The 24,782-nt window shown below is 42.6% G+C and overlaps 2 protein-coding genes across 2 annotated transcripts; one reads left to right on the top strand and one right to left on the bottom strand.

Annotated features, from left to right (window-relative positions):
- The first annotated feature begins 3,063 nt into the window (after positions 1-3,063).
- brf2 (BRF2 RNA polymerase III transcription initiation factor subunit) lies at positions 3,064-8,017 on the top strand. Its single transcript, XM_056290286.1, has 4 exons — positions 3,064-3,316; positions 4,053-4,112; positions 4,275-4,596; positions 5,403-8,017. The coding sequence occupies exons 1-4, from the start codon at positions 3,169-3,171 to the stop codon at positions 6,256-6,258; spliced, it is 1,386 nt and encodes a 461-aa protein (XP_056146261.1). The 5' UTR covers positions 3,064-3,168; the 3' UTR covers positions 6,259-8,017.
- Positions 8,018-8,121: 104 nt separating this feature from the next.
- anxa4 (annexin A4) lies at positions 8,122-24,769 on the bottom strand. Its single transcript, XM_056290287.1, has 13 exons — positions 24,662-24,769; positions 23,244-23,291; positions 22,824-22,911; positions 20,879-20,973; positions 18,626-18,739; positions 18,385-18,475; positions 15,698-15,777; positions 14,490-14,546; positions 14,289-14,382; positions 10,139-10,234; positions 9,937-9,995; positions 8,597-8,719; positions 8,122-8,362 (listed from the first exon to the last, which is right to left on the bottom strand). The coding sequence occupies exons 2-13, from the start codon at positions 23,250-23,252 to the stop codon at positions 8,303-8,305; spliced, it is 966 nt and encodes a 321-aa protein (XP_056146262.1). The 5' UTR covers positions 23,253-23,291; positions 24,662-24,769; the 3' UTR covers positions 8,122-8,302.
- Positions 24,770-24,782: the final 13 nt, after the last annotated feature.

Raw genomic sequence — 24,782 nt, 5'->3', positions numbered from 1 at the left:
GGCAGAAGAGTATATTGTCAGTTTTGCAAAAGGCTGACTGAAATGTATATTTTCCTTTATCCCACCCAACTATAAATCACACATGCATTCCACATATGCATTTCTTCAGAGGGGTCAGAGCAAAGGGTCAGCAACAGTGGGATTTTTGTAGTTTCGCAACTTGCTCAAGGGCAGAGGAAGTGGACACTACAGATATAATACCAGGGCACCATAGAAATAATCCCTGGCAACCACCAGGTCAAGTACACCCTGCAGTTTTATCCAACCCCTAGAGGAGGGCAAGGATGGAACCAGCATTTGTTCAGTTACTGGTCGGATGTGCCTCGTCTGGGACTTGAAAGCAAGAATCAGACCGACGGGCCACTTGATTACTGTAAAAATCCGAGGAGCCACTCCCCACAAATCATAATTAGAATCAAATGCAGGCTATTGATTTGTTGTCAAAACCACAGTCATGGATGTCATTTTAATTTAGCTTTACTAACAGCTATGGTGTAACTGCATTCGTGCTTGGTGATCCCAAACTTGGTGATGCATCCAGAGTCGCCAGCTGTCGTATCAGCACCGCCCCTACCCACATATACAAAGGTCGAACTTGGGGTGTATTGATATCATATCTGTTGGTAAAAGTTTAACACCAACCTGATCTGCCACATCTGTTTGTTACTCACAATAACGTTGCCTCTTCTTTCAAACACAGAGCCATTTTGCTGCTATGCTTAATAAAACGCCATGTATTGTATGTCCCCCCCCCGGGGAAGTCCTACAAAAATGCAACAATAAAAAAAATATAGAGTTTCTAGACTGTTAACTCTTATTCTAAACACGACAGCGATGCAAATTTACATTACATTACAGCCATTTAGCCAACGCTTTTATCCAAAGCGACTTACAATAAGTGCATTTAACGTAGGGAATCAGGAGAACTACTAGTCATCAGAGGTCATAAGTGCATCTTCTCTCTAAACCAGCATCTAAGAGCAAAACCAGTGCTAAAGTAAAAGCGCAAGAAAGTTTTTTTTTTAGATGAGTGAATACAATGTAGCCAGGTGGTAAATTCCGTGTACCCTGTGCAAATATGTTCAGTATAAAAAAGAGAATAGATTTTATTTTGGTTTAACTATGTACAAGGGAAGAGGTATTTACAGTTATTGTTATGTTAAAATATAATTCATATGTACAAACAATTTTAAAAAGTAAGATTGTACCTAAGGGAACAGCAAAAATCATAAAAAGGGTTAACTCTTAGCTGTTACAATCTCTTGCCACTAGAGGGCGAGATTGGCGAATTTCTTCCTCTTGTGCTCAGGGGATTCTGGTCCTTTTTCCGGTTGAGTGAGCTGAGAGATGCAGGCGAGATGCATTCTGAGTCCATCTAATGAAATCCATGGGTGCAAATAGCGCGATGAATGTGGTGGGATGTACAGACTGTTTGAGGAAGTCCAAACGTGATTAGCAAGATATTAGGATTTTTGAACAAAGCCAGAACCTCAACTTGGAGGTCCCTGTGAAGGGAAATGGAATTTTTTGTTTTTTTGTAATTGTTTGAAATCTTTCTGCCTAAACCATGAAATCTTTTTGCCTAAGCCATCAATTTAGAGTGATCACACCAAAAAATAAAGAACCCCAAAAGTAGTGATTGTGTCCTGTGTGGTACCTATTTCCACAGGTTACAACAATAAGTGCTAAGAACAAGTAACAGGGTAGTAGTTCTTGAAGAGGTGAGTTTTCAACCTGCGCCGAAAGATGGGCAGCGACTCCGCTGTCCTGACATGAGTGGGGAGTTCATCCCACCACTGTGGGGCCAGGACAGAAAAGAGCCGTGACCAGGTCCATCCGCAGCCATGACCATGGCCTGGAGATAGGAAGGCGCTGTTCCCTTCACTGCCCTGTAGGCTAGCACCAGAGTCTTAAGCGGAGCCAGTGTAGGGACATGAGAAGGGGAGATGTGTGGGAGAACTTAGGGCGGTTAAACACCAGACGAGACATTCTGAACAAGCTCCAGAGGTCTGATGGCACCAGCAAGGAGGGAGTTGCCGAAGTCCAGCCGGAAGATGACCAGAGCCTGCATGAGCACCTGTGCCGTCCCGTCGGTGAACCGCTTATCCTGCTCTCAGGGTCGCGGGGATGCTGGATCCTATTCCAGCAGTCATCGGGCGGCAGGCGGGGAGACACCCTGGACAGGCCGCCAGGCCATCACAGGGTCGATACACACACACACACACACACACACACACACACACACACACACACACACACACACACACACACACACACACACACACACACACACACACACACACACACACACACACACACACACACAAACGTCTTTGGACTGTGGGAGGAAACCGGAGCCCCCGGAGGAAACCCACGCAGACACAGGGAGAACATGCAAACTCCACGCAGAGGACGACCCGGGACGACCCGGGACTCACCAAGGTTGGACAACCCGGGGCTCACCAAGGTTGGACAACCCGGGGCTCGAACCCAGGACCTTCTTGCTGTGAGGCGACCGCGCCACTGCGCCACCGTATGGACGAATCCTGCTGATGTTATAGAGGAGAAATCTGCAGGAGCGAGCAACCCATGCAACGTTTGCAGCAAACGGCAGTTGGTCGTCCAGGATCCCACCCAGATTCCTCGCAGTCCGAGTTGGCGTCACCACTGTGTTGTCAGTGGCGACGGCCAGGTCTCGGTGCGGGCAACCTTTCCCCGGGAGGAACATCAGCTCTGTCTTGCCCAGATTGAGCTTCAGGTGGTGTGTCGCCATCCCCTCCGAGATGCCAGTCAAATGATAAAAAAGCAGTGCACTGTGACCAACATTTTTTCACGGTATTACTGTTACGGTTCATGTCACAAAATAACATTTCCAATTTACGTCTCAGTGTACGGCTCTTATTAGTTAATATATCGCTATAACAATGATGGTATGAATGGCACGTTACCGATTTAAGCGGAACCTTTGGTAACGCTGTTGTATCTACACGGTTGCAATTCCCCGTGCACCAACCAATGTTTCTCAACAGCTGATTTCTATTCGCAGTTCCAAGCTGGCGGCGGTGTGCTCTGCTTTGTCGAGGTGTTTTGTCCTGACGACTGTCGCGATAGTTTGCCTCTGTTATGAATTAATCAGTTCAACTTAAATCAGTCTTAACAGCGTTGAATATGTCGAGTGTAGGCGTGAGGTGTCCGGACTGCGGCTCCTCAGACGTCGTTGAAGACGATCTTTTCTCCCAGAGTCAGCGTGTGTGTGCTGACTGTGGCTATGTCTTATCTGAGGATAATCTCACCGCACAACACAGTGAAGGCACAGGTATGGCAGCCAGCGATTAATCGTTGAACAGCACTTTGAGTAGTGTGGCCCATTAAAGGCTTTCTGTGACGCACTTCATCGCCCGAGTGCACGAGAATAAGTTACGTTCATGTAAACGTTTGTCATTGTGTACCAAGTCTGGCATTGGTTAAACATAACTAAACAAAATAGAGAGTGCAAATAAAGTCTTGGTAAGCAGCATGGTTGCAAACATCCAGAGGAGTTGAATCAAGTGCAACTGGACTTGGTATATATCCGTGAAGACGTTTCGCCTCTCATCCAAGAGGCTTCCTCAGTTCGTGCCTTTCTGACTAGACTAGCGACGGGCGTTGGTAAACATCGGAACACAAAGAGCCATGGACATCTATAGCTCTGACAACGACTCCAAAGAGGATAAATTCTGAGTCTCATCACCAGCCAGTCAGACTAGCTTGGTCTAGTCAGAAAGGCACGAACTGCGGAAGCCTCTTGGATGAGAGGCGAAATGTCTTCACGGATATATACCAAGTCCAGTTGCACTTGATTCAACTCCTTTAGATAACCATGACCTGGATGAATGAGAACATTCACAGACATGGTTGCAAACACTATCAGTAGCTGTTCCATGATTCATATTTCGTTACTTCTGGTATATGGTTCCTTCTCCATTATTATTGTATTTGCCATTTAAAAGTCTGTCAGTCTGATTTTGGCAGGGTGTATTTACTTCTCTCTTTGTGTGGTTCATTGTTTGTAGATGTCAGATACAGCCAAACTACAGCTGTGGCAAAACTGCCGTGTCGAAATCAGATTAAAGGTAAATTGGTTCTATTGAAATTGTGGCAATGTGTGTGGAGATTATTTTATTATCCTTGAATATAAAGTATTTGTCATTGAATATAAAGTATATGTTAGAAATGAGTTACTCACATCTCCTACATCTCTCAGTCTTACACAGAATTTTATTGAATCCCAACAGGCCTGCAACGAGTCTGTGCCATATGTCGGACACTCAGACTCAACAGGACAATAGAGGCACGTGCACAGACCTATTACAAGCAGGCATATGAACACCCCAATTTCATTAAAGTCAGGCTTCAGAAGAAGGAGACTCTAACCGGATGTTGTGTGCTTGTAAGCTGCAGACTGCACCAGTGGCCCGTTACCATTGGCACCATCAGCTGCCTTCTGGAGGCTGACCCAGTCATAATGGCAGCTGTTTATAAGAAGATGGTCAAGACTCTGAATATCGAACCTCCCATCTTTGGCATCACTGACGTAATAGACACCCACTGTCAGGAGTAAGTATGATGCAAAGGTTTAAATTGAGTTTTTTTTTAAGTGATGTCATTAAAAAAAGCTAAAAACATATCAAAATGATCTTCCAATTAAATGGTTGGTTACTTTGTAGCCATGGTTCTCTGAAGGAAACTGAGTGAGACACAGCTCACTCTATGGGAAATGGCATCTCCAATGCTATTGGCTTGAAATACTAATACTTGATTTATCTTTTTCACATCCTCATAAGAAGGCTCATCACCTGGGAATCTAATAAGGTTTCATCACTTTTGGAGATAGACCATTTCAGAAAATGTAAAGTGGGTTATGATATTTAGGGGTCAAACTGCTGTTAAATTAAAAAAAAAAAATCAGAGTTCAGTGCCTCCATCTGAAGTGTTCCAGTGTGTAGAATTCATGAAACCAGTTTCCATTTGTAGATGTCAATACTTATTATAATAATAATGATAACTATTATTATTAAAACAAATATCTTTAGAACATAGAGTAATGAAAATATTACAATTAATGGAAATGTAATCCTCCTAATAATTCCATATTGTAAATAAAACAAAGACAATGCAGGTAGTGTTCCTGACATGCAAGTTTAAAAAAGTGATGACGCTGGTATCTCAGACAATGAAATCACTCACCATTTTAGATTATAAAATGCTCCTGATGTGGACATCAATATTCAGCCCCTCTTGAGTTTATGCAGTTATGTGGACTTTTAGCAGGATGTGTTGTCTCTAAAGAGCTTATCACAAGTCTATAGGGAAAAACTGGATGAGCCTGTGCTAATCAGAATGTTATACTCCCTTTCTGTCAGATACAAGCTTAGCTCTCCTCACGTTCCCGAAGAGTTGGCTGAAAACGTCAAAGATTTGACAAAGCGAGCTGTTGCCTTGGTGGAGTTGGCTGCAGATTCTTGGATTGTGACTGGCCGAACGCCCGTCCCCATCATGATGGCATCCGTCTTCTTGGCCTGGCAGTCCTTGAAGCCTACCAAGATCCGTCTAAAGTTCTCACTTGGTAAATTCTGTGAGCTGGCTAAGGTAAAAAAACATAAGGCAGCGGTAAAGAGAATAACTGAAATGAAAGAGGTACTATGCAGGCTTGGCCAGGAGCTTCCCTGGAAAGAGGCTGAGGTGAAACCAGACAATGTGATGCATCTGGTGGGGGATATTCTGGAACATAGGTATGGCCTGCTTTGGAGTGCTCTGAGAACCCATGAGGAATCCCTGTTATCTGAGCTCCAGCCCAGGTTAGAGGACACTGCACTTGAAATCCAGACGAAGACACCTTGTCAAATCGTTGGCAAGGTGGAACAGACTCCAGCTATGTCATGTATGGACACATGCGAGTCAAATGCTGGAAGTGACCAACAAAAAGGCGATGAAGACACTAACTTATGCACTTTGCCCAAGCTAAGCAAAGACACAGTCCCTCAGGGGAGCCAGGCCACAGCAGCACATTGGACTAAAAGAGTTTTGTTTTGTCCCCCTTCTGCTAGAAATGCTAAATGTAGGAGAGTGGAAGGGTCTTTACAAAAGGACATAACTGGTGATGAAGATATATCAGATAGTGAAATTGATACGTATATACGCACTCCCCAGGAAGTGAGAGAATTCTGTGAGGCAAGGAAGCTTCTGGATTTCGATAATATATCATGCAGAGATGTTTAAGACTTGCAGATATGACATTCTTATAGTTTGGCTTTTTTTTGGGGGGGGGAGTGTAAAGCTGCACAGATGTAAGTGGAGGTAACATGAGGTAACACGGGGATTCGAACCGCTGAGCCCCATGTTGGTAAGCAATGGAATAGACTGCCAAGTTACCCGGACGCACTTTTGGTTCAGCCCTATTCTGATAAAAAATGAATTAAGTAACATCCCAACAAGTCTGTTTATATATGTCATTTATTAGTGATGCCAACATGTAGAGCATTTTTGTATTTGTTTACCCAAGGCGAGGGGAAGGAGTTGGTTGCTGCATCATTCTTTCTGATTTAAAAAAGTTGACGCAAATGCTCAATTTTTGATGTGCTTGCTCTCTTTAAAATTGCAACTGTAGAGGTATTCCAGTCAATAACTGAATAAGTTGGATTTGAAAACGCCATTCAAGGTACTCAAGGAGACTACAGAACGAATTGAAAAGATAAAAAGAGGGAGGGGGAGCCCAATGAGGCCAGAGCTCGACTCATTGTGTGTGTGTGTGGGGGGGGGGGGGTTATTTGCTACTGAAAGCCTCTTTGAAGCGGTAGATTTTGTGCTGAGCCTTAAAATTGGAGGGGGTTTCAGCATTTTGGATGGAGTCCGGGAGACCGTTCTAAAGCTTAGGGACAGCTGCGCTGAAGGCCCAGTCCCCCATTGACTTGACAGTGGTCCATGGCTGACTGCCGTCATGCCCATATTTTCATATGAAACCAATCGTTGGTTTCGGTCGTAGTGCCACTGTATCGTTTATAAGGGTGGGGATACCTGCAGTCAGTTTAGACTGAAGAGGTCACTAAGTTGAGTGATGAAACGTATCTGTCGATAAACGTTGTGTCCAGATGAACTGATTCAACCTTCTGTGATTTCACAATGAAAGTTTTCAGTCCATGAGTTAGAACTACATTGATGGAACAGGCCAGATTACTGGTTTTCTCACTTCCAAAGATTAAATCAATGCAAAGTGTTATTTCATGCTCCTCCACTCGGTTAATTATGGTGCCCTTGGTATTTATTATACTACAAACACAATTTCCCCATTTAGCATCTATTCTAGTGCTCTTATATTGTTTATCAAAAAGGTGATAATCCATCATGTACATCCATATCCATCATGTACATGGGTGTACATGATGTATGTATGTATCTGTATGTATCTGGTGCGTACATTAATTTGCATGTCTGTTGTTATTAATACCACATGTCTTAACTGATAGGTTCTTAAAGAATGCCTGTATGGAATCTGCTGTAAAGATTTCTAGACAACATTGTCGATAAACAGAACCATGATTACAGATTGATTATAGCGAGTCTTACTTCATATAACAATAACATTACAACCAAGTAGTAGTATTGTATGCTTTACTATTCACAGACATATATTGTGTCATCTCTCCTGCTTCTGTCTATGTATGCTGGAACAAGGCTTGCATAGTGCATAATGGTTATGATTCCACCTAGTGGTGATATTAGGTACAACATTGTACGTTATGTCCCAGTGTAAGCTTCGTGTCCAGTGTAGGTTCGTGTGAGTCACAAGGTATTCTCTTTAGGGTGATCGGAACATATTTTATCACCCCCTCAAATCAAAATACATGAGCATCCCGTTCAAGTAATTGAATGTAAATGACTCATAGCTGACTCGACAAACGGGAAATTCCTACCAATTAAACAAATGGATCTTAATCACTAGACAGTGATGAAAATGGCCATGCTGTGACAGTACCGGGAGCTAAAGGTCAGCACCATCCACCTTATGTTTTTTAGAGATGTGTGCAGCATTTCTTGCAACTACTTTAAGCCTTGACACAATCAATAGAAACACACACACAGGTGTAAAAGGTCACCACGGTTTGGTTTAATTAGCATTAAAAATCATGAAATAAGGCACTATTCAGTCATTGAAATGCTGGGGCACTGGGTATGGGATAACCACTGGGGCGGGGGTAGCGAGCTATAAAGTGGTAACGGCATTGGATGCGCAGCAGACTGCAAGCAGCTGGGTGGGGTTGTACTGCTACTGCTCTCCTCCACACAGATCGAGCAGAATCCTTTGATAGTCACCGGATGTGTCGCCCTTCACATTGAAAGAAAAGAAAAGCGAGTTTCCAAAAGAGAACAAAAAGCACAATATTCAGCAGCTGTGGGATATGAGTCATAATGTTATGTAGCCAAGTGGTTATCATTGTGATTAAGGTGTCAAGATAATAATGGTGTCATGAAAATAATGAAATAAAAAAAAAATCATCAATCAGATGTAATAATGCATTGTAAGCTCTGGATTTCCCGATGCCATAAGGCAGTGCCTTACCTTGATGAAGGAATAAAGAGTCTTGCCGTACATCTTCAGGAACTCCGCCTTAATGTCCAACATGTCAATTTCAGCCCTGCTGACCATGATTCGGATGAGGACGGTGTCGGTGGTTCCAAGCCCCTGAAAGACGAAATGTGTGTTTGTGCTAAACTTGACCTTGGCACAACCTTTCTGTACAACTTAAATGAGTAAAAGAAGCAAAAGGCCCCTCGTGTGTTAATGAAGATGTAGAATCATCATTTACAGCATAGTAAGCAAGAACCTATGACTTACCCGAAATAGGGTCTTCAAGGGGTAAACACTACTTCTCTCTAATTAATCAGGAAATCTTATCTGTAATTTTTTACATCTATAACTGATTGATAGATTAACAGAGCACAATGCAAATCTAATTAACTTGAGACTATCCATTTGCTAAATACTATCACTAATCCATCCATACATTATCCAAACTGCTTATCAGGGTTGCGGGGATGCTGGAGCCTATCCCAGCAGTCATTGGGTGGCAGGCAGGGAGACAGGCTGCCAGTGCATCACAGGGCTGACACATTCACACCTAGGGACAATTTAGTATGGCCGATTCATCTGACCTACGTGTCTTTGGACTGTGGGAGGAAACCGGAGCACCCGGAGGAAACCCACGTAGACACAGGGAGAACATGCAAACTCCACAGAGGACGACCCGGGACCACCCCCAAGGGTGGACTACCCTGGGGTTCGAACCCGGGACCTTCTTGCTGTGACTGTGAGGCGACTGCGCTAACCACTGCGTCACTGTGCCACACATACTATCACTTATCACAAATAAAAATATTTGAAATACAATACTGGGTAACACTTTCCATGAAGCTTGCATCTATAATGCCCTATAAGCATCTATAACGCCCATACTTTCCTATAATGTGTATTACAGTGACAAATGGCTATGGCTGAAGACTGTGAAATAGCACTGAAGTGTCATTATGCATCTCTACAAAACAAGTTGGCTATGATGCATTATGACATTTAACAGATAAACAGGCTAATGATGACATATTTATAATGCATAAATCCGTTTTAAATTATAACCATTCATAATTGATTGACATAATGTATCAGAAAGGTGGTTATGCGGTGTTGTGAGGGCGCATACATGGTTATAATGAATCTTACAATGACTTATAGCTGCATTATAATAAGATATTATGAATGCCCTTATAGGGCATTATAGATGCAAGCTTCATAGAAAGTGTTACCAATAGTGGCAAACTATTCTTGTAAGCAGTCCTGACTGAACTGGTGATGGTCATGCTTTTTCTTTTTTTTTGGTGGCTGTTTATGATGCAAAAAATCTTCACCTTCATTGATTTGTATAATCGCTCTGCAAAGAAGGCTGGCTTGTTCCTCATGCATTTCACTGGAAAGTAAAGCCAGAGTGTACAGTAAGTTAAACAACATCATGTCACAAAAGTCAGACTAGATGGTGTTATACGATGCTATATATTACTCCTCAAAGGTTTGGCTCATAACTTTAAATTAGATTTTGAGTGGAATGCATACCTATTGCAAAGAAGACTTCCCCCAGATACCCAGACATCTCTCTTTTGATGGAGTCCTCGATATCCCGCCCGGAGATTTTCTGATACTCCTCAAACACTGAAAGAAACAGAATACCAAATAAACATTTGTGACATACATTATTTTTTGTGCCCTTTTTCTCCACAATTGTATCCGGCCAATTACCCCACTCTTCCAAGCCGTCCCGGTCGCTGCTCCACCCCCTCTGCTGGGCCGGGGAGGGCTGCAGACTACCACATGCCCCCTCCGATACATGTGGAGTCGCCAGCCGCTTCTTTTCACCTGACAGTGAGGAGTTTCTCCGGGGGGATGTAGCGTGCGGGAGGACCACGCTATTGCCCCAAGTTCACCCCCCCACCCCCGAGTAGGCGCCCCGACCAACCAGAGGAGGCGCTAGTGCAGCGATCAGGACACATGCCCATATCCGGCTCCCCACTCGCAGACACGGCCAATTGTGTCTGCGGGGACGCCCGACCGAGACGGAGGTAACACGGGGATTTGAACCGGCAATCCCCGTGTTGGTAAGCAATGGAATGGACCACTACACTACCCGGACGCCCCCCGAAAAACACATTTTTGACATCTCCTCCTTAACCGTAGGTCTGATTTCTACCAAATATTATGTGGATCATTATTGGACGAAGCTTATCAAAATCTGTGCGAAGCTTGTTGATATCTTATTTAGTTTTCAAGAAACTGACCTATGAAATTCAAAAGAGCATGGCCCAGCACTTTAATAGACCAAAGTAAACAACCGTTGGGCCATTCATCACAAACCTTGCAGGAAGAACCTGAAATTTACCCCTAAAGTTTCATTCAAATTGAATAATAGGGGCACTACAAATAGAAAAAAAGAAAACTGCGTGGCATAACACAAATCAGCTATAAATTAGAAATTGTTAGTCAAATCATTACAAATCTCATTTCATACCAATGTTGAACGTGTGTAAAACTATTTTTGAAATTGTTCAATAGGGGGCGCCACAAGTTCCAAACACTTGCATGGGCCTTGCGCAAATTTGGCCATAGCTCAATGACAGTTCGTCCAAACGTCACCAAACTTGGTGGACATTTTTAATTAAACTGTTGAAGCTTCCAACTTCTAATTGTCGGCGTTGGCTTGAACCCTCGAGCTGCCGCTTGCGGCTATATTTTGTTTTTGTTCTTACACACAACTTTAAAAATCAGTTATCCTAATATGTTCTTGAATGTGTTACCTATACAAACTCATTGTTTCATGAGAGTTTCACTAATCTGCTATTCATTTCTCTTACTCAATTCCAGTATGAACAGATTCAAGCAAAATGTAAGATAAATATACAAGAATGTTCTTGCTTGAGGCTTACTGGGCGTGATGGGGTCAGCCCCCTATGGCACAGACCTTGCATTGTACACTGTAATTGTGACATTTAGCCAACTCCTCGATGTCACACTACCCTCTACAGAGTTCATACCTACATTTCTACTCAGTTGTCAATTGTCTCCTCTAGAGGCGTATCTTTCTTTAAAACTGTACGGCCAGTTACCTTGGATTCTTACCTTATCTTTACCCTGACTAGAAAAGACTTACTTTGCCCATACGAGTGTTTGTGTTAATGAAACTGACCATGATTTACTGAGACGTGTGTGCTTCTATACACCGGATGTGTTCATTATGTCACAGTGCTGTGGGCTTTGGGCATTTGAACATATTCCAAGTCCCTGTAAACTGAATTTGGAAATGTAGTTGATACTGTCTCAGGACAGACAGTGACTTTTTTTAACATCACCATTGGGAGTCAGTGTTTTTTTTTGGGGGGAGGGGGCCCTTTCTCCCCAATTTTACTTGGCCAATTACCCTATTTTCTGAGCCGTCTCGGTCGCTGCTCCACCCCTTCTGCCGAGCCGGGGGGGCTGCAGACTACCACATGCCTCCTCCGATACATGTGGAGTCGCCAGCCACTTCTTTTCACCTGACAGTGAGGCGCTTTGCCAGGGGGACGTAGCGCGTGGGAGGATCACACTATTCCCCCCAGTCCCCCCCCCCAAAAGGCGCCCCAACCGACCAGAGGAGACGCTAGTGCAGCGACCAGGACACACACTCACATCCGGCTTCCCACCCACAGACACGGCTAACTGTGTCTGTAGGGACGCCTGACCAAGCCGGAGGTAACACGGGGATTCAAACAGACGATCCCCATGTTGGTAGGCAACAGAATAGACCGCGATGCCATTCGGATGCCCCCGTGTTGCTGTTGTTGTTGTTTTTAATATGTTTATCAGGTTTAAAGCTGCTGTAGGTAACAGAGATATAAGCAATTTTGATGGCACATCCCCCATAAAATCCACTCCTTCCAACTCTGCTTCCTTTTCCCTTCCCACAGCCCCTCCCTCCAATCGCATACATGAAACTTGCCTGTCGAAACTGACAAAATGTGCTTGTGTTAATCTATGCACGTAAGAAATATTTTTTTTAAGCTAATCTTAGCTATACTAACATTGTTGTGAAGCACTGCTTTACTTATAGGTGAAGTATTTACAAAAGTCATTATTTCCAAGGCACCGGCACCATGTGTGATGACCTCTGTCCATTAATGCTGTAAAGACAGTAAAATGTATTACAGTTGATAAACTATGTATATTTAAAAAAAATCATGAGCAAATTTCTTAGTAACACCCACAAAAAAGTATTTTTTTGACTTCTTTGACTGCTTCTAACTGCTCTCTCTGCTGTGCACTCATGCCTTTGACTGAGATACAGGTAGCCCCCGGGTCACGAACGCCCAGTTTATGAATGCCCGCACTTATGAACCGTCCTCCGTAAAGCCTAAAAATGACTTATACACAATGGTTCGTACTAACGAACGGACGAACTACTTTGCGCGACGCTCAGAACACTGTGCGTTTTAGGTGGTTCGTCGGCCCGAGGAAGAACAACGCCACGCCGTCGCCGCCATTGAAGTCGGATGGCGTAAACATTGTTGTGTGTTGTGTTTTGACTTAAACTTTTTGGTGTTTTTACCCTCGTAATCATGGCGTCAAAGTGTAAATCTGATGCAAGGGATGGTGATGCATCGAAGAAAAGGAGGCAAGCCCCGAGTGGGCTCTTGTTTCTGGCGTCAAACGGCCGGCCTCCGCCGGTCGCAACCCGCTCCGGGGACAGTGGCAGGTGGGGAGTTTGAAATGTAAGAAATGTTTCTTTAAAGTTTTTATGCCTATACACACATTCTCTCTCTCAATTATAAATACTGTACCGTAGTTAGATGCATTATTATTACTGCATTATCATATTTTGATGTTTTAGGTAAAATATATTGCAGCAAATTTAGGGGGGAAGCCCAGGAACTGTCGCCACAGCCGGGACGCGAACTTGTATTTCCTGCACCGCGGGCGACAACGTTAATCAGCCGACTAAAGGGTCCGACCCATTAGCCAAGGGCTACCGCGCCTATTTATCCGTGATCGTTACATCGCCCCCTTCCTTCGGTAAGGTCGTCCCTGGCCGGACCATCACAGCCGGGGCGCGAACTCGTACCTCCCGCACTGCAAGTGACTACGTTAACCAGTCGACTAAAGGGTTCAACCTGTTAGCCAAGGGCTAACATGTCTACTTATTCGTGTCCGTTACAATATAATATATACTATGACAAACATTTGACTAATTGACGCTAGATGTGAACTGTACGTAACTGTTCCGACTTACATACAAATTCGAAATGAACAGACTCAAAAACGAAACTCGTTCGTAACCCGGGGACTTGACTTGACTCCCTGTATGCATGCAAACTAGTAGGAACGCCTCCGCGACCAGCACTGTCCTGATTGGTTCATTTCCTGTGGGCGGAGTGAGAGTTCCCTGAGGCTGAATTAGTCTGAACACAGTAGCAGACACAGAGGCCAGATCTTTTTCTCACAATGCTTGCCTCAGGAATTCCTGAAAGCATGTAATGACAATTTTACCAAATTCTAAAAAAAACAAAACAAAAAACAAACTTACATACAGCAGCTTTAATAACTAACTACAACCAAAGGGGGGGGGGAATTTCATAGAACTGAGAAATTGTGAAAATGTGTGATTTTAACTCTGGAAACATTCCCTTTTTTAAAATTTGAGACCGTTTATGTATAGTATGCATTGGTATGTATGGAATACCTCGCAGCAGATGAGCTCGGTTCCTCACACAGAGCACAGTGAGGAACTTAACCTCGTCTGTTCCCCATCGAGCCTCGCCAGCCTCATAAATTTCCTATAGCCACAACAAAGTAAGAAGAACATCAGAATCCAGATTATCAACATATATTTACACACATACTAGGGCTACATACATCCTCATCTGGAAAAGTAAAGCATTACCTTAGCATCTTGTGCGACCAGGGCCTCGTCAACCGTGTTGCTTTCATCACGTCCAGCCTGACAGGTTGAACATAACATCTTAAATACATCTGGATGGGAACAGTTTTGACAATACCAAAAAAAATGAGCTAATACTGATGTCTTCTTTCTAAAGTGTAAGTGATGACTTACTTATCCGTTAAAAGATAGGTGTGCGACTAACAATTGCTTTCATAATTGAGCAATCTATTATTTTTTCAATTTATCATTTAGTCTGCTGAGAGTCAAAAATACTGATGCCCATCCTAATTTTCCAGAGTCCAACATGATGTCTTATAACTGTTTACTCTGACCAACAGCCAGACAAAAAACCCTCAAGTATTAATTTAATAATTATATAAATCAGAGGAAGGCAAGTAAATCTTAGCCTTTATGAAACTGGAATCAAGGGAAATTTAGCATTTTTACTGATGAATGGCTCACATGACAAATCGATTATCAAAATTGTAATGGGTTATAATCAACCCCAATCGTTTCAGCTCTATACATGCCCCTAAAAACACCTGCCTTTTCACACATTGTGTTTTTCTTCTGACATCTACACAAACGTAAAAGTCAAGAAGAAGAAGAAAGAAGAAGAAGAAAGCCACTTTATTTGGCATTGTATTCTTACAATATTCCTACAATGAATGTGTTTTCTGCATGTAACCCATCCTATTGTACAGGAGCAGTGGGCAGCTGCAGCACCCGGGGACCAACTCCAGGTCTTCATTCAATTGCCTTGCTCAGAGACACAGGCAGAAGTATTAACCCTAACATGCATGTCTTTTTGATGGTGGGAGGAAACAGGAGCACCTGGAGGAAACATGCAAACTCCACACAGAAAGGACCTGGGACGGCCTGGGGTTTGAAACCCGGACCTTCTTGCTGTGAGGCGACAGTGCTAACCACTGGACCACCGTGCTGCCCATTTGTTGCCAATTTGTGAAACATGAGATGTAATGTAAATTTCTGTCAGCAAGGTAATTAGAGAACGCAATTATTTCTATAAGCAACACTCTTACTTTAGTTTTATTCTTATGCTTCATAAATATTTTTTTCCTTTTAACACAGTATGAATGTTTAGCATTTCAAATTGGGGAAAATAATTTTGACTGAGCGGAATGTTTTATTTTATTTTGAGGAATACATCGTTTGAACGTACATTGCATAAAAAAAAAAAAGCTTACCGTGAGTAAAGAGACCAGAACCCGCTGAAACATTCCTGACGTGTCCCCACATACGTCATCTTCAACGTCCTTTCCATATTCTGTCATTAATATCATTATTCAAAACATAGTAATTCAAAACAGCAAACACAATAAATAAATAAATAAACACACACACACACACACACACACACACACACACACACACACACACACACACACACACATATATATATAGTATATATATATATATATATATATATATATACACTGCTCAAAAAAATAAAGGGAACACATAAGCAATGCGATGTAGCTCCAAGTCAATCACACTTTTGAGATATCAACCTGTCCAGTTAGGAAGCAACACTGATTTGTGACTCAATTTCACCTGTTGGTAAATTGTCTAATTTCCACCAGGTTTAAATTAGACAATTTGCAAGACAATCCCTATAAAAGGAATGGATTTGCAGGTGGTGGCCACAGACCATTTGCCTGTCCCCATCTTTTCTGGCCGATCTTTGGTTAGTTTTTCATTTTGCTAGTGCCCTCACCACTAGAGGTGGCATGAGGCGGTATCTGCAACCTACAGAAGTTGGTCAGGTAGTGCAGCTCATCCAGGATGGCACATCAATGCGTGCTGTGGCAAGAAGATTTGATGTGTCTCCCAGCACAGTGTCCAGAGCATGGAGGAGGTACCAGGAGACAGGCCAGTACACCAGGAGACGTGGAGGGGGCCGCAGGAGGACAACAACCCTGCAGCAGGACCGCTATCTGGTCCTTTGTGCAAGGAGGAACAGGAGGAGCACTGCCGGAGCCCTACAAAACGACCTTCAACAGGCCACTAATGTGCAGGTTTCTGCTCAAACAGTGAGAAACAGAATGCATGAGGATGGTATGAGGGCCCGATGTCCACAATTGGGGCCTGTGCTCACAGCCCAACACCGTGCAGCCCGATTGACCTTTGCCAGAGAACATCTTGGTTGGCAGATTCGCCATTGGCGCCCTGTGCTCTTCACAGATGAGAGCAGGTTCACACTGAACACATGTGACAGACGTGAGAGAGTCTGGAGACGCTGTGGAGAACGTTCTGCTGCCTGCAACATCCTCCAGCATGACCGGTTTGGCGGTGGGTCAGTGATGGTCTGGGGAGGCATATCCTTGGAGGGCCGCACAGACCTCTACGTGCTAGCCAGAGGTACCATGACTGCCATTAGGTACCGGGATGAGATCCTCAGACCCATTGTCAGACCATATGCTGGTGCACTGGGCCCTGGGTTCCTGCTCATGCATGACAATGCTCGTCCTCATGTGGCCAGAGTGTGTCAGCAGTTCCTGTATGTCGAGGGCATTGATGCTATGGACTGGCCTGCACGTTCCCCAGACCTGAATCCAATCGAGCACCTCTGGGACATCATGTCTCGTACCATCCGCCAACGCGATGTCGCACCACAGACTGTCCAGGAGTTGACCGATGCCCTGATCCAGGTCTGGGAGGAGATCCCTCAGGAGACCATCCGTCGTCTCATCAGGAGCATGCCCAGACGTTGTAGGGAGTGCATACAGGCACGTGGAGGCCATACACACTACTGAGCCTCATTTTGAATCGTCTTGAAGAATTTCCACAGAAGTTGGATCAGCCTATGTTCTCATTTTCCACTTTGATTTTTGAGTATGATTCTGAATCCAGACCTTAATGGGCTAATGATTTTGATTTCCATTGATCATTCTTAGGTTATTTTGCTCTAAACACATTCCTCTGTCTAATAAATAAAGATTTTCAGCTGAAATATTTCATTCATCGAGGTCTATATTGTGTTTTTTAGGTGTTCCCTTTATTTTTTTGAGCAGTATATATATATAATATCCAGTTAGTCAAGTAAATTCTCTATGCTATAAACAAATTCTCATGCTATAAGAAAACATCAGCTGTCAATATTGGCAGCTGATGATTGCTTATGTCATGAAACAGGCTTGTAATGTCTCATAGAGAATTTACTTGACTAACTGCATTATTTTGCTCCTTATTTCCTGAGCACTTTCCCTACCATTGAGTGTTTCTTTTAATAAAGTTATATATATATATATATCAACACTATTGATATTGTGCTCCTCATTAGTCGAGCACTCAACATCGACGGTTTCGGAAAAAAACGCTATAGATATATATAGATATAGATATCCAGTGAGTCAAGTAAATTCTTTATGAGACAGTACAAGCCCATTTCATGCCGTAAGCAATCATCAGCTGTCAATCATATATATATATATATATATACACAGTTACATAGGCAAGAGTCCTGGTTTTCAAAAAAGAGAAAATCCTATTTCATATGATTAGGTCAACATTGTTGACACCCTTTACTTACTACATTTCCTTAAACAAAAACAAACAACATTTTTTACTGCTCAGTTTCAACAGACAAGGTAAAGCAGTACACCTTCAGAATCTTAATAGCCCTTGAAACAACTTGCAGATTATTGCCATTGTAAACATATAATTTAAAAAAGCATACAAGAGTGTATCATGAAGAGAAGCTCTGATTTCATTGAATAATATAAATTATGCATTGATTTCAAATTGTGCTTCATTGTATCTACAAAGAAAGGACTGAACCATTGAGACCTATACAGTATTATGTGCAGGTCATATCACTAGTAAACACTGACCAGTGGAAACTGTATTTATTACATAGAAAGAATCTAGCTACCTTTCTTATAGAAGGAATTGATGGTCTTTATCTCGGCGTTTGTCCTTGAAGAAAGAATATCGATCAGACAAGCTTCTTCTGTTCCCATACCCTGACAGTGAGTTATACGGAGATTTGTAAGTGGGATATGATGACAAGGGGATGTGGTGCATACAACAACCATGTGAAAACTATTCATTAATATCAATGGATTTTCTTAAACCAAATACATTATGAACTTATTAAAAAAAAACTTTCTGACCTTCATTGCGGTATTCAGCTCATAGGCGTCATAGATAGGCAGGAGCATCAGGAGGCCCAAAACTACCTTCTGAAAGTTTCCACTCAACTCTGACTGCAGCTCTTCACTTAGGTCCTGCAAGTACAAATGACCCATATTAACAGACTAACAGTTGGTACTTAACTGATGATTTTTTTTGTGGATTTTTCCCCCTCAATTGTACCCGACCAATTAACCCACTCTTCCTAGCCATCCCGGTCACTGCTCCACCCCCTCTGCCAATCCGGGGAGGGCTGCAGACTACCACATGCCTCCACCGATGCATGTGGAATCGCCAGCCGCTTCTTTTCACCCGACAGTGAGGAGTTTCACCAGGGGGACGTAGTGCTTGGGAGGATCACACTATTCCCTCCAGTTCCCCCTCCCCCCTGAACAGGTGCCCCAACCGACCAGAGGAGGCACTAGTGCAGCGACCAGGACACATACCCACATCAAGCTTCCCACCCGCAGACACGGCCAATTGTGTCTGTAGGGATGCCCGACCAAGCCGGAGGTAACACGGGGATTTGAACCGGCGATTCCTGTGTTGGTAGGCAATGGAATAGACCGCCACGCCACCCGGATCACCCAACTTTAGTGGTTCTTGAAGCAATTTGCAGAGTGATGATAAATGGACGTTAGTACCAAGTCTCACGTAAATTGGACTTACGACGTAGGAGTTATGACTTTTCAAAGTTGACCTTTAATAGCAGCGCCCCCCATTAAGCCAATTGGGGTCATATTTCTTGGGCAGCACTTGCACACAACTTCCAATCAATGAAAAAACAAATCGCATGCCTCTACCATTTACCATCTCACGGAAATTTGCCTAAACATTTCTGAATAATAATAATAATAATATCCTAAGAAAATCACTATCCATCAAATAGACTTCTACCTCATTCTAAACCTAGGTCCAAGGAATGTGCCCGGTTGTTATGTTGTATTATGGCATGAAGTTAAAGGAAATTTGTATAATAATAATAATAATGATAATAATAATAAAAATCCAGCACAAAAAAAGTGCTTTGGACTTCAATCCTGATTATCTGGAGGAAGCTGAACAACTGATCAAGTGCTACCTTTACAATGACACATGCTGTGTCTTACAGAGGATCTGAAAATAAAAATACGCTATAAGTTCAGTTATTAAAGTGCTGCTGTAATAATACTGGAAAGGTAATGAAGTCCCTGTAGTTCAAATTATGTAAGAGTGCAACTAATGATTTTTCTTGTTTAACTAGTTTACTGGTAAGTAGTGAAGCCTATATTTAATAAAAAGGAAAAAAAATCAGGGCAGACTATTTGTTAAAAATTCAAGATAACAATTTTAAATAAACTAAATGCTAGAATAAGTAAACAGTCGTGTGGCAGTTTTCGAGTCTCCCACGTAAATAGGATATTCTAGTCCCGTGGTTTGCAGTGGGTGTGGTCGCTGGATGCAGAAGCTGTTCTGTATAACCTCGTCTGTGACCGTGTCTGTGTCTTCATGTGCCGTATGACTCACTCTTTCTCTCACCAAGATTTCCGCTGTGAAAATCTGCCCTCTCTGCAGCTTCCCCATTCACTCACACTCACACCTTCCCGATAATTTAACTGACTGCCCACCGGTACAATGGGCCGGTTGTCAACTTATTATATCAGCAGAGATAGCACATTACACCTCTTGCTTTGTTAATACACTGAGTTACATAGTCACCTAAAAGAGGAACTGTTATTCTGTAACATATGTCAGTTGTGCCAGGTTAGTCATTGCAAAATGGCATATTTCCCTCACAAGGCTTTCTCTGTCCTGCTATTTGCTCACAAGTGGTACATCCTCATGCTTTCAAATAACAGTTAACTTGAATACTATCAGCAGAACTTCCAAACATCACGCAAGAAAAATAAAACCAGAAGCACCCAATTGCTCAATTTTATCCATTTTTTATTTTTTTCAAAATTTTTTTCAAATTTATTTTTTCAAAATTTACCTAATTGCTATCAGCAGAACTTAATCACTTCCAAACGTCACGCAAGAAAAAAAAACCCCTCAGAAGCACCCACTCGAAAACAGCTATCAAAATACCCCAGGCCAATTCACCTTCAAACATCTATACTATTCATCCCTCTGTTCCACTTTTTTTTTTAAATCTTCAAAATAAAATGTAATACCTACACTGTTTCAACTACATGTAATTCAACTTGAGTGTCTGCAGGCTGCAGCTACGGTGTCATCAGCATGATGCCTCCTACCTTCCCCACCATTTGCTTGTAGGCCTCTTTGATGCGTTGTCTTTGAGCATTTGTGCGGTGAGCTAGAACCTTAATGATGGCTGCCTCATCAGTACCTGCAGAAAATACAGTACAGCATGAAGTTCCTACCACCAAAAGAAATGCATTGAAATTCAAGGCCCAAAAGTGCACAGATCACATGCTCCTATTGTTGCAACTCGAAACAAAGACGAGGTTTCAGGTAGAGCTAAAATGTTTACCACTGGGCTCCGGTTACAAATTTGGGTCTCTTAGCTACCCCAACCCTGGAGATGATCCTAACACTAACATGTTTGTCAGCATGAAACCATCTGTTTGTAATCCAGCTGGTTCAGAGTCAGGAGGAGATGATTATAGAAGCCGCTCTCACATTCCCAGCCAGAATCCAGGACGATTCAAGAAAAATAGTATGCTCAAAATATATTGTAAGCGAATGAGGATGAACTTTTATTATCATTACTTGTGCAGCAGTTTAAAGTTTCGTTTCGTTTTTTTTTTTTTTTTTTTGCAAGTAGTGGAGAAAAGAGCGCTTAAAGGGTCAGTGTTTCAGAGGGAGGAAAAGCCCAGTCAATCCCAGCAGAATGAATGAGCTCATGGAAAATGGAAACTATACCATGGAAACAGAAACATGTTACACTGTTGTGACAACTCCATTACTGAAAATATCTTAACTTTCCTCGAGTAGAGAGCGATACAAGAGGATAGTCATATTTTTCTGTCTTTATGCCAGTCTACCACTATCTTGGCCTTGCTATGACTGCTCTTCTGTAGCGTGACAGTCTTCTAGGAATATTTTCATTTAGGTGTCAATTGTGCAGTATGTTTCGCCATTGCTGGTCATTTTAAAGCTGTGTGCTTTCACTTCTTTCATTCGCTACTGACATTACATTATGTTATGTCTGACTGTGGCGGGCAGGCCGGGGCTGCTTTGACCATCTCGCCGTGTGCTGACTCGTTACGCCTGTGAAACCACTTATACATGCTATTTGAAATTATAGATGTTCTGTATGTATCTCGCCCTGTGACGGGCTGGCGGCCTGTCAAGGGTGTCTCCCCGTCTACCGCCCAATGACTACTGGGATAGGCTCCAACATCCCATGACCTCGAAAGCAGGATAAGTGATTTGGATAATGGATGGATGGCTAATGGTGGATGGAATGGATTTATCCATGTTCAATAATCCAGGTAAGGAAATGACAGAAACAATACAGTGGCATAACGACCGAAACCAACGATCGGTTTCATATGGAAATATGGGTGTGACCATTTCAATGGCCATGTGTACTGTTCAAAGTGGATTAGGGAACGTTTGCAATCACAGCACTGTAAAATGATGACAGATTATTTTTAGGCCCCCCTAAGAAGAGTGAACGACCATCCCTGAACCAAGGGGTGGGTGGGGGGGGTCACTTTGATGAGTGATGAAACGTTTCTCTCAATAAACGTTGTATCCAGATGAACTGATTCAACGTTCTTTGATTTTCTTACCTGTGACATTTTTCTGTGGTTATAGGATACTGTTAAACATCTATTCATCCATTATCCAAGCCGCTCATCCCAACTGGGGTTGCAGTATGTTGGAACCTATCTCAGCGGTCAAAGGGCAGCAGGTGGGGAGACGCCCTGTGCAGGCCGCCCGACTATCACAGAGCCAACACATTCACATCTAGGGACAATTTATTATGGCCGATTCACCTGACCTACATGTCTTTGGACTGTGGGAGGAAACCCACACAGACACGGGGAAAACATGCAAACTCCACACAGAGGATGACCTGGGACAACCCCCAATGGACAACCCCAGGGTTCAAACCCAGGACCTTCTTGCTGTGAGGCACCCACGCTAACCACTGCGCCACCATGTCACCCACTGTTAAACATCTATTTGCAATTGCACCTCCTGAATGGCTGTTGTTCAGTCACTCACCAGCCCCCTTCATGGCGTTTCTAAGTGCTTGTGCATCCTCATCTGCATTGAAACCAGCAGCCTCAGTCACAGTTCCACGATTTCCAACCTGACCCCAAATGATGAATTACATAACATAATATGTAAATTTTCATAATGTATCAAGTTCAATAACACACAAACACAAAAATCTGACAGTGTAAACAAACTGATTCTGGTTTATCTTATGTGTACAATAAGCAGTATTTTAAAATATGCCCCTCTATTAGAAACAACAATTTGTAAAGTGCAACAGTTTACTGCTACCAAATGCCTTCCTGAGCATTTCATTGCCATGTAATAATGTGCAATTAATTTCTACATACAAAATTCCTTGTTAGTTTTTGCTGGGCCATTTCGTCTTGTCCTTTCACAGTACACAGTTGTGCATTATAGACTTACCGCTGCCATTGTAACAAGCGTGGGTTTCCAAACTTGAGATGAAGAAAGCTAAAAAGAGGACAGAAACTTAATCATACTTATGTTAATTATGCGACTGCACGCTGCAATTTTGTATTACTCAACAATTAGGCCTAAACGGTGAGCCACACATGACCTGCTTAAGAATTGAACAGCATCAGGTTAAATAGAAGTATTCTGGCTGAGTTACAAAGGTTTCCCCCTTAACACACCGATGCAATTCATCTTCTTAGAAAGGTAATTCCCTACACAGTTAGTAATAGGTTCTCTAATGTATCCCCCAAGACAAGTGTCCTGAGAACTAATCTCATTAAACTGCTATGTGCATGGACCACATAGCAATTTAATGTGTATGGAACACATAGCAGTTTAATGAGATTACCCCACGGTAATCCCCCCACTGTTTTAACTCCATTTGTTCCATCTGTGAAGATCAAGTTGTCCTTTGAAATAGTCAGCACACATTCATTGTTATATATATATATATTGAATAAATTGTGTTGACAATTTTTCACCATAGTTTCAGACTTGTGGAAAGATGTACCTGATGGACAATATATTGCATTTAGTCTAATCAAATTTAGCCTTTCTATGAATGAATGAATAAAAGAAAAGTCAGCTCTGAGGAAAGAAAGACTTAAATACAATGGCTCGAGCAGAATAGTTTTGTTCCAAGCCCACAGTCAACCCACTGTGTTGTTTGTGATGCAAACACAGGGCAGAGAAGTCCTACACAAAACTTTCTGGTATCTGTTTTATGGAGATTTAACAGATAAGCCATGATACTATCCTCAAACACAACATAGCATAACATAATTACCATGGCAAATGTAAAGACGTAAAGTAATACTTACAAACACTCTGAATTCACATTTCAATATACATAAACGTTTCAGTACCTGGGAGCAGTCACTTAAAAAAACGCCAGCCTTCTCGACAATAAGCTGAGGTTAAAGGTCTCTGGGTCTGATTTCTCGTTAGTTTGACTTACTGTTATAAGGGGTCATAACCCTGCACAGAAATGTGTGCAGTTTTCTAATAAATGTTGAATAAGACAGCTAAGGTACAGGGAATCACTTAAATACAGGCTCATTAAATTATACCGCCTAAGCACAACACTACGGTTGTTTAAACCAATCATTAAAATCAGTATTATCCCAACAGGCTACTGAAAGCACACCAAGAACGCATATCCAGGGCAGCCTGAAAGAACGAGAACACAACATGCCAAATACGTCCAAACCGCAATCCAGGAAATGAGAGAACAAACTTGCACACGCTTTCCAACACCGAGGACACACCCTTCACAAATGCAGCAATAAGCCTGCTCCTGTCTGTCCACGACTTAACGTTTTCAAGCCATCAGAATTCAGATGATCAAAAGCTTAGTTTGACGTTACCTTCGCAGAAGACAAACGGTCGAACGCGAAAAGTGAGAGCAAAGTCGATTTGGGGAACTATCATAACCTTTGGCTCTGATGCCCCACCCCTTGGAAGCAAATTTAACTAGTTCTGCCTCCT

Source organism: Lampris incognitus, chromosome 12 (genome assembly GCF_029633865.1).
Source record: "Lampris incognitus isolate fLamInc1 chromosome 12, fLamInc1.hap2, whole genome shotgun sequence".
NCBI classification, from domain to species: domain Eukaryota; kingdom Metazoa; phylum Chordata; class Actinopteri; order Lampriformes; family Lampridae; genus Lampris; species Lampris incognitus.
The sequence above is the reverse complement of the archived record's forward strand: the minus strand, read 5'-3'. Positions and strand labels throughout refer to the sequence as shown.

Coding starts and splice junctions, on each gene's coding strand:
- brf2 (XM_056290286.1), top strand. CDS start 3,169: ATGTCGAGTGTAGGCGTGAGGTGTCCGGACTGCGGCTCCTCAGACGTC. Junction 3,317..4,052: donor ACAACACAGTGAAGGCACAG/GTATGGCAGCCA, acceptor CATTGTTTGTAG/ATGTCAGATACAGCCAAACT. Junction 4,597..5,402: donor ATAGACACCCACTGTCAGGA/GTAAGTATGATG, acceptor CCTTTCTGTCAG/ATACAAGCTTAGCTCTCCTC.
- anxa4 (XM_056290287.1), bottom strand. Junction 20,974..22,823: donor AAACGCCATGAAGGGGGCTG/GTGAGTGACTGA, acceptor TATTTTCTGCAG/GTACTGATGAGGCAGCCATC. Junction 8,363..8,596: donor CTCTTTATTCCTTCATCAAG/GTAAGGCACTGC, acceptor TTCAATGTGAAG/GGCGACACATCCGGTGACTA.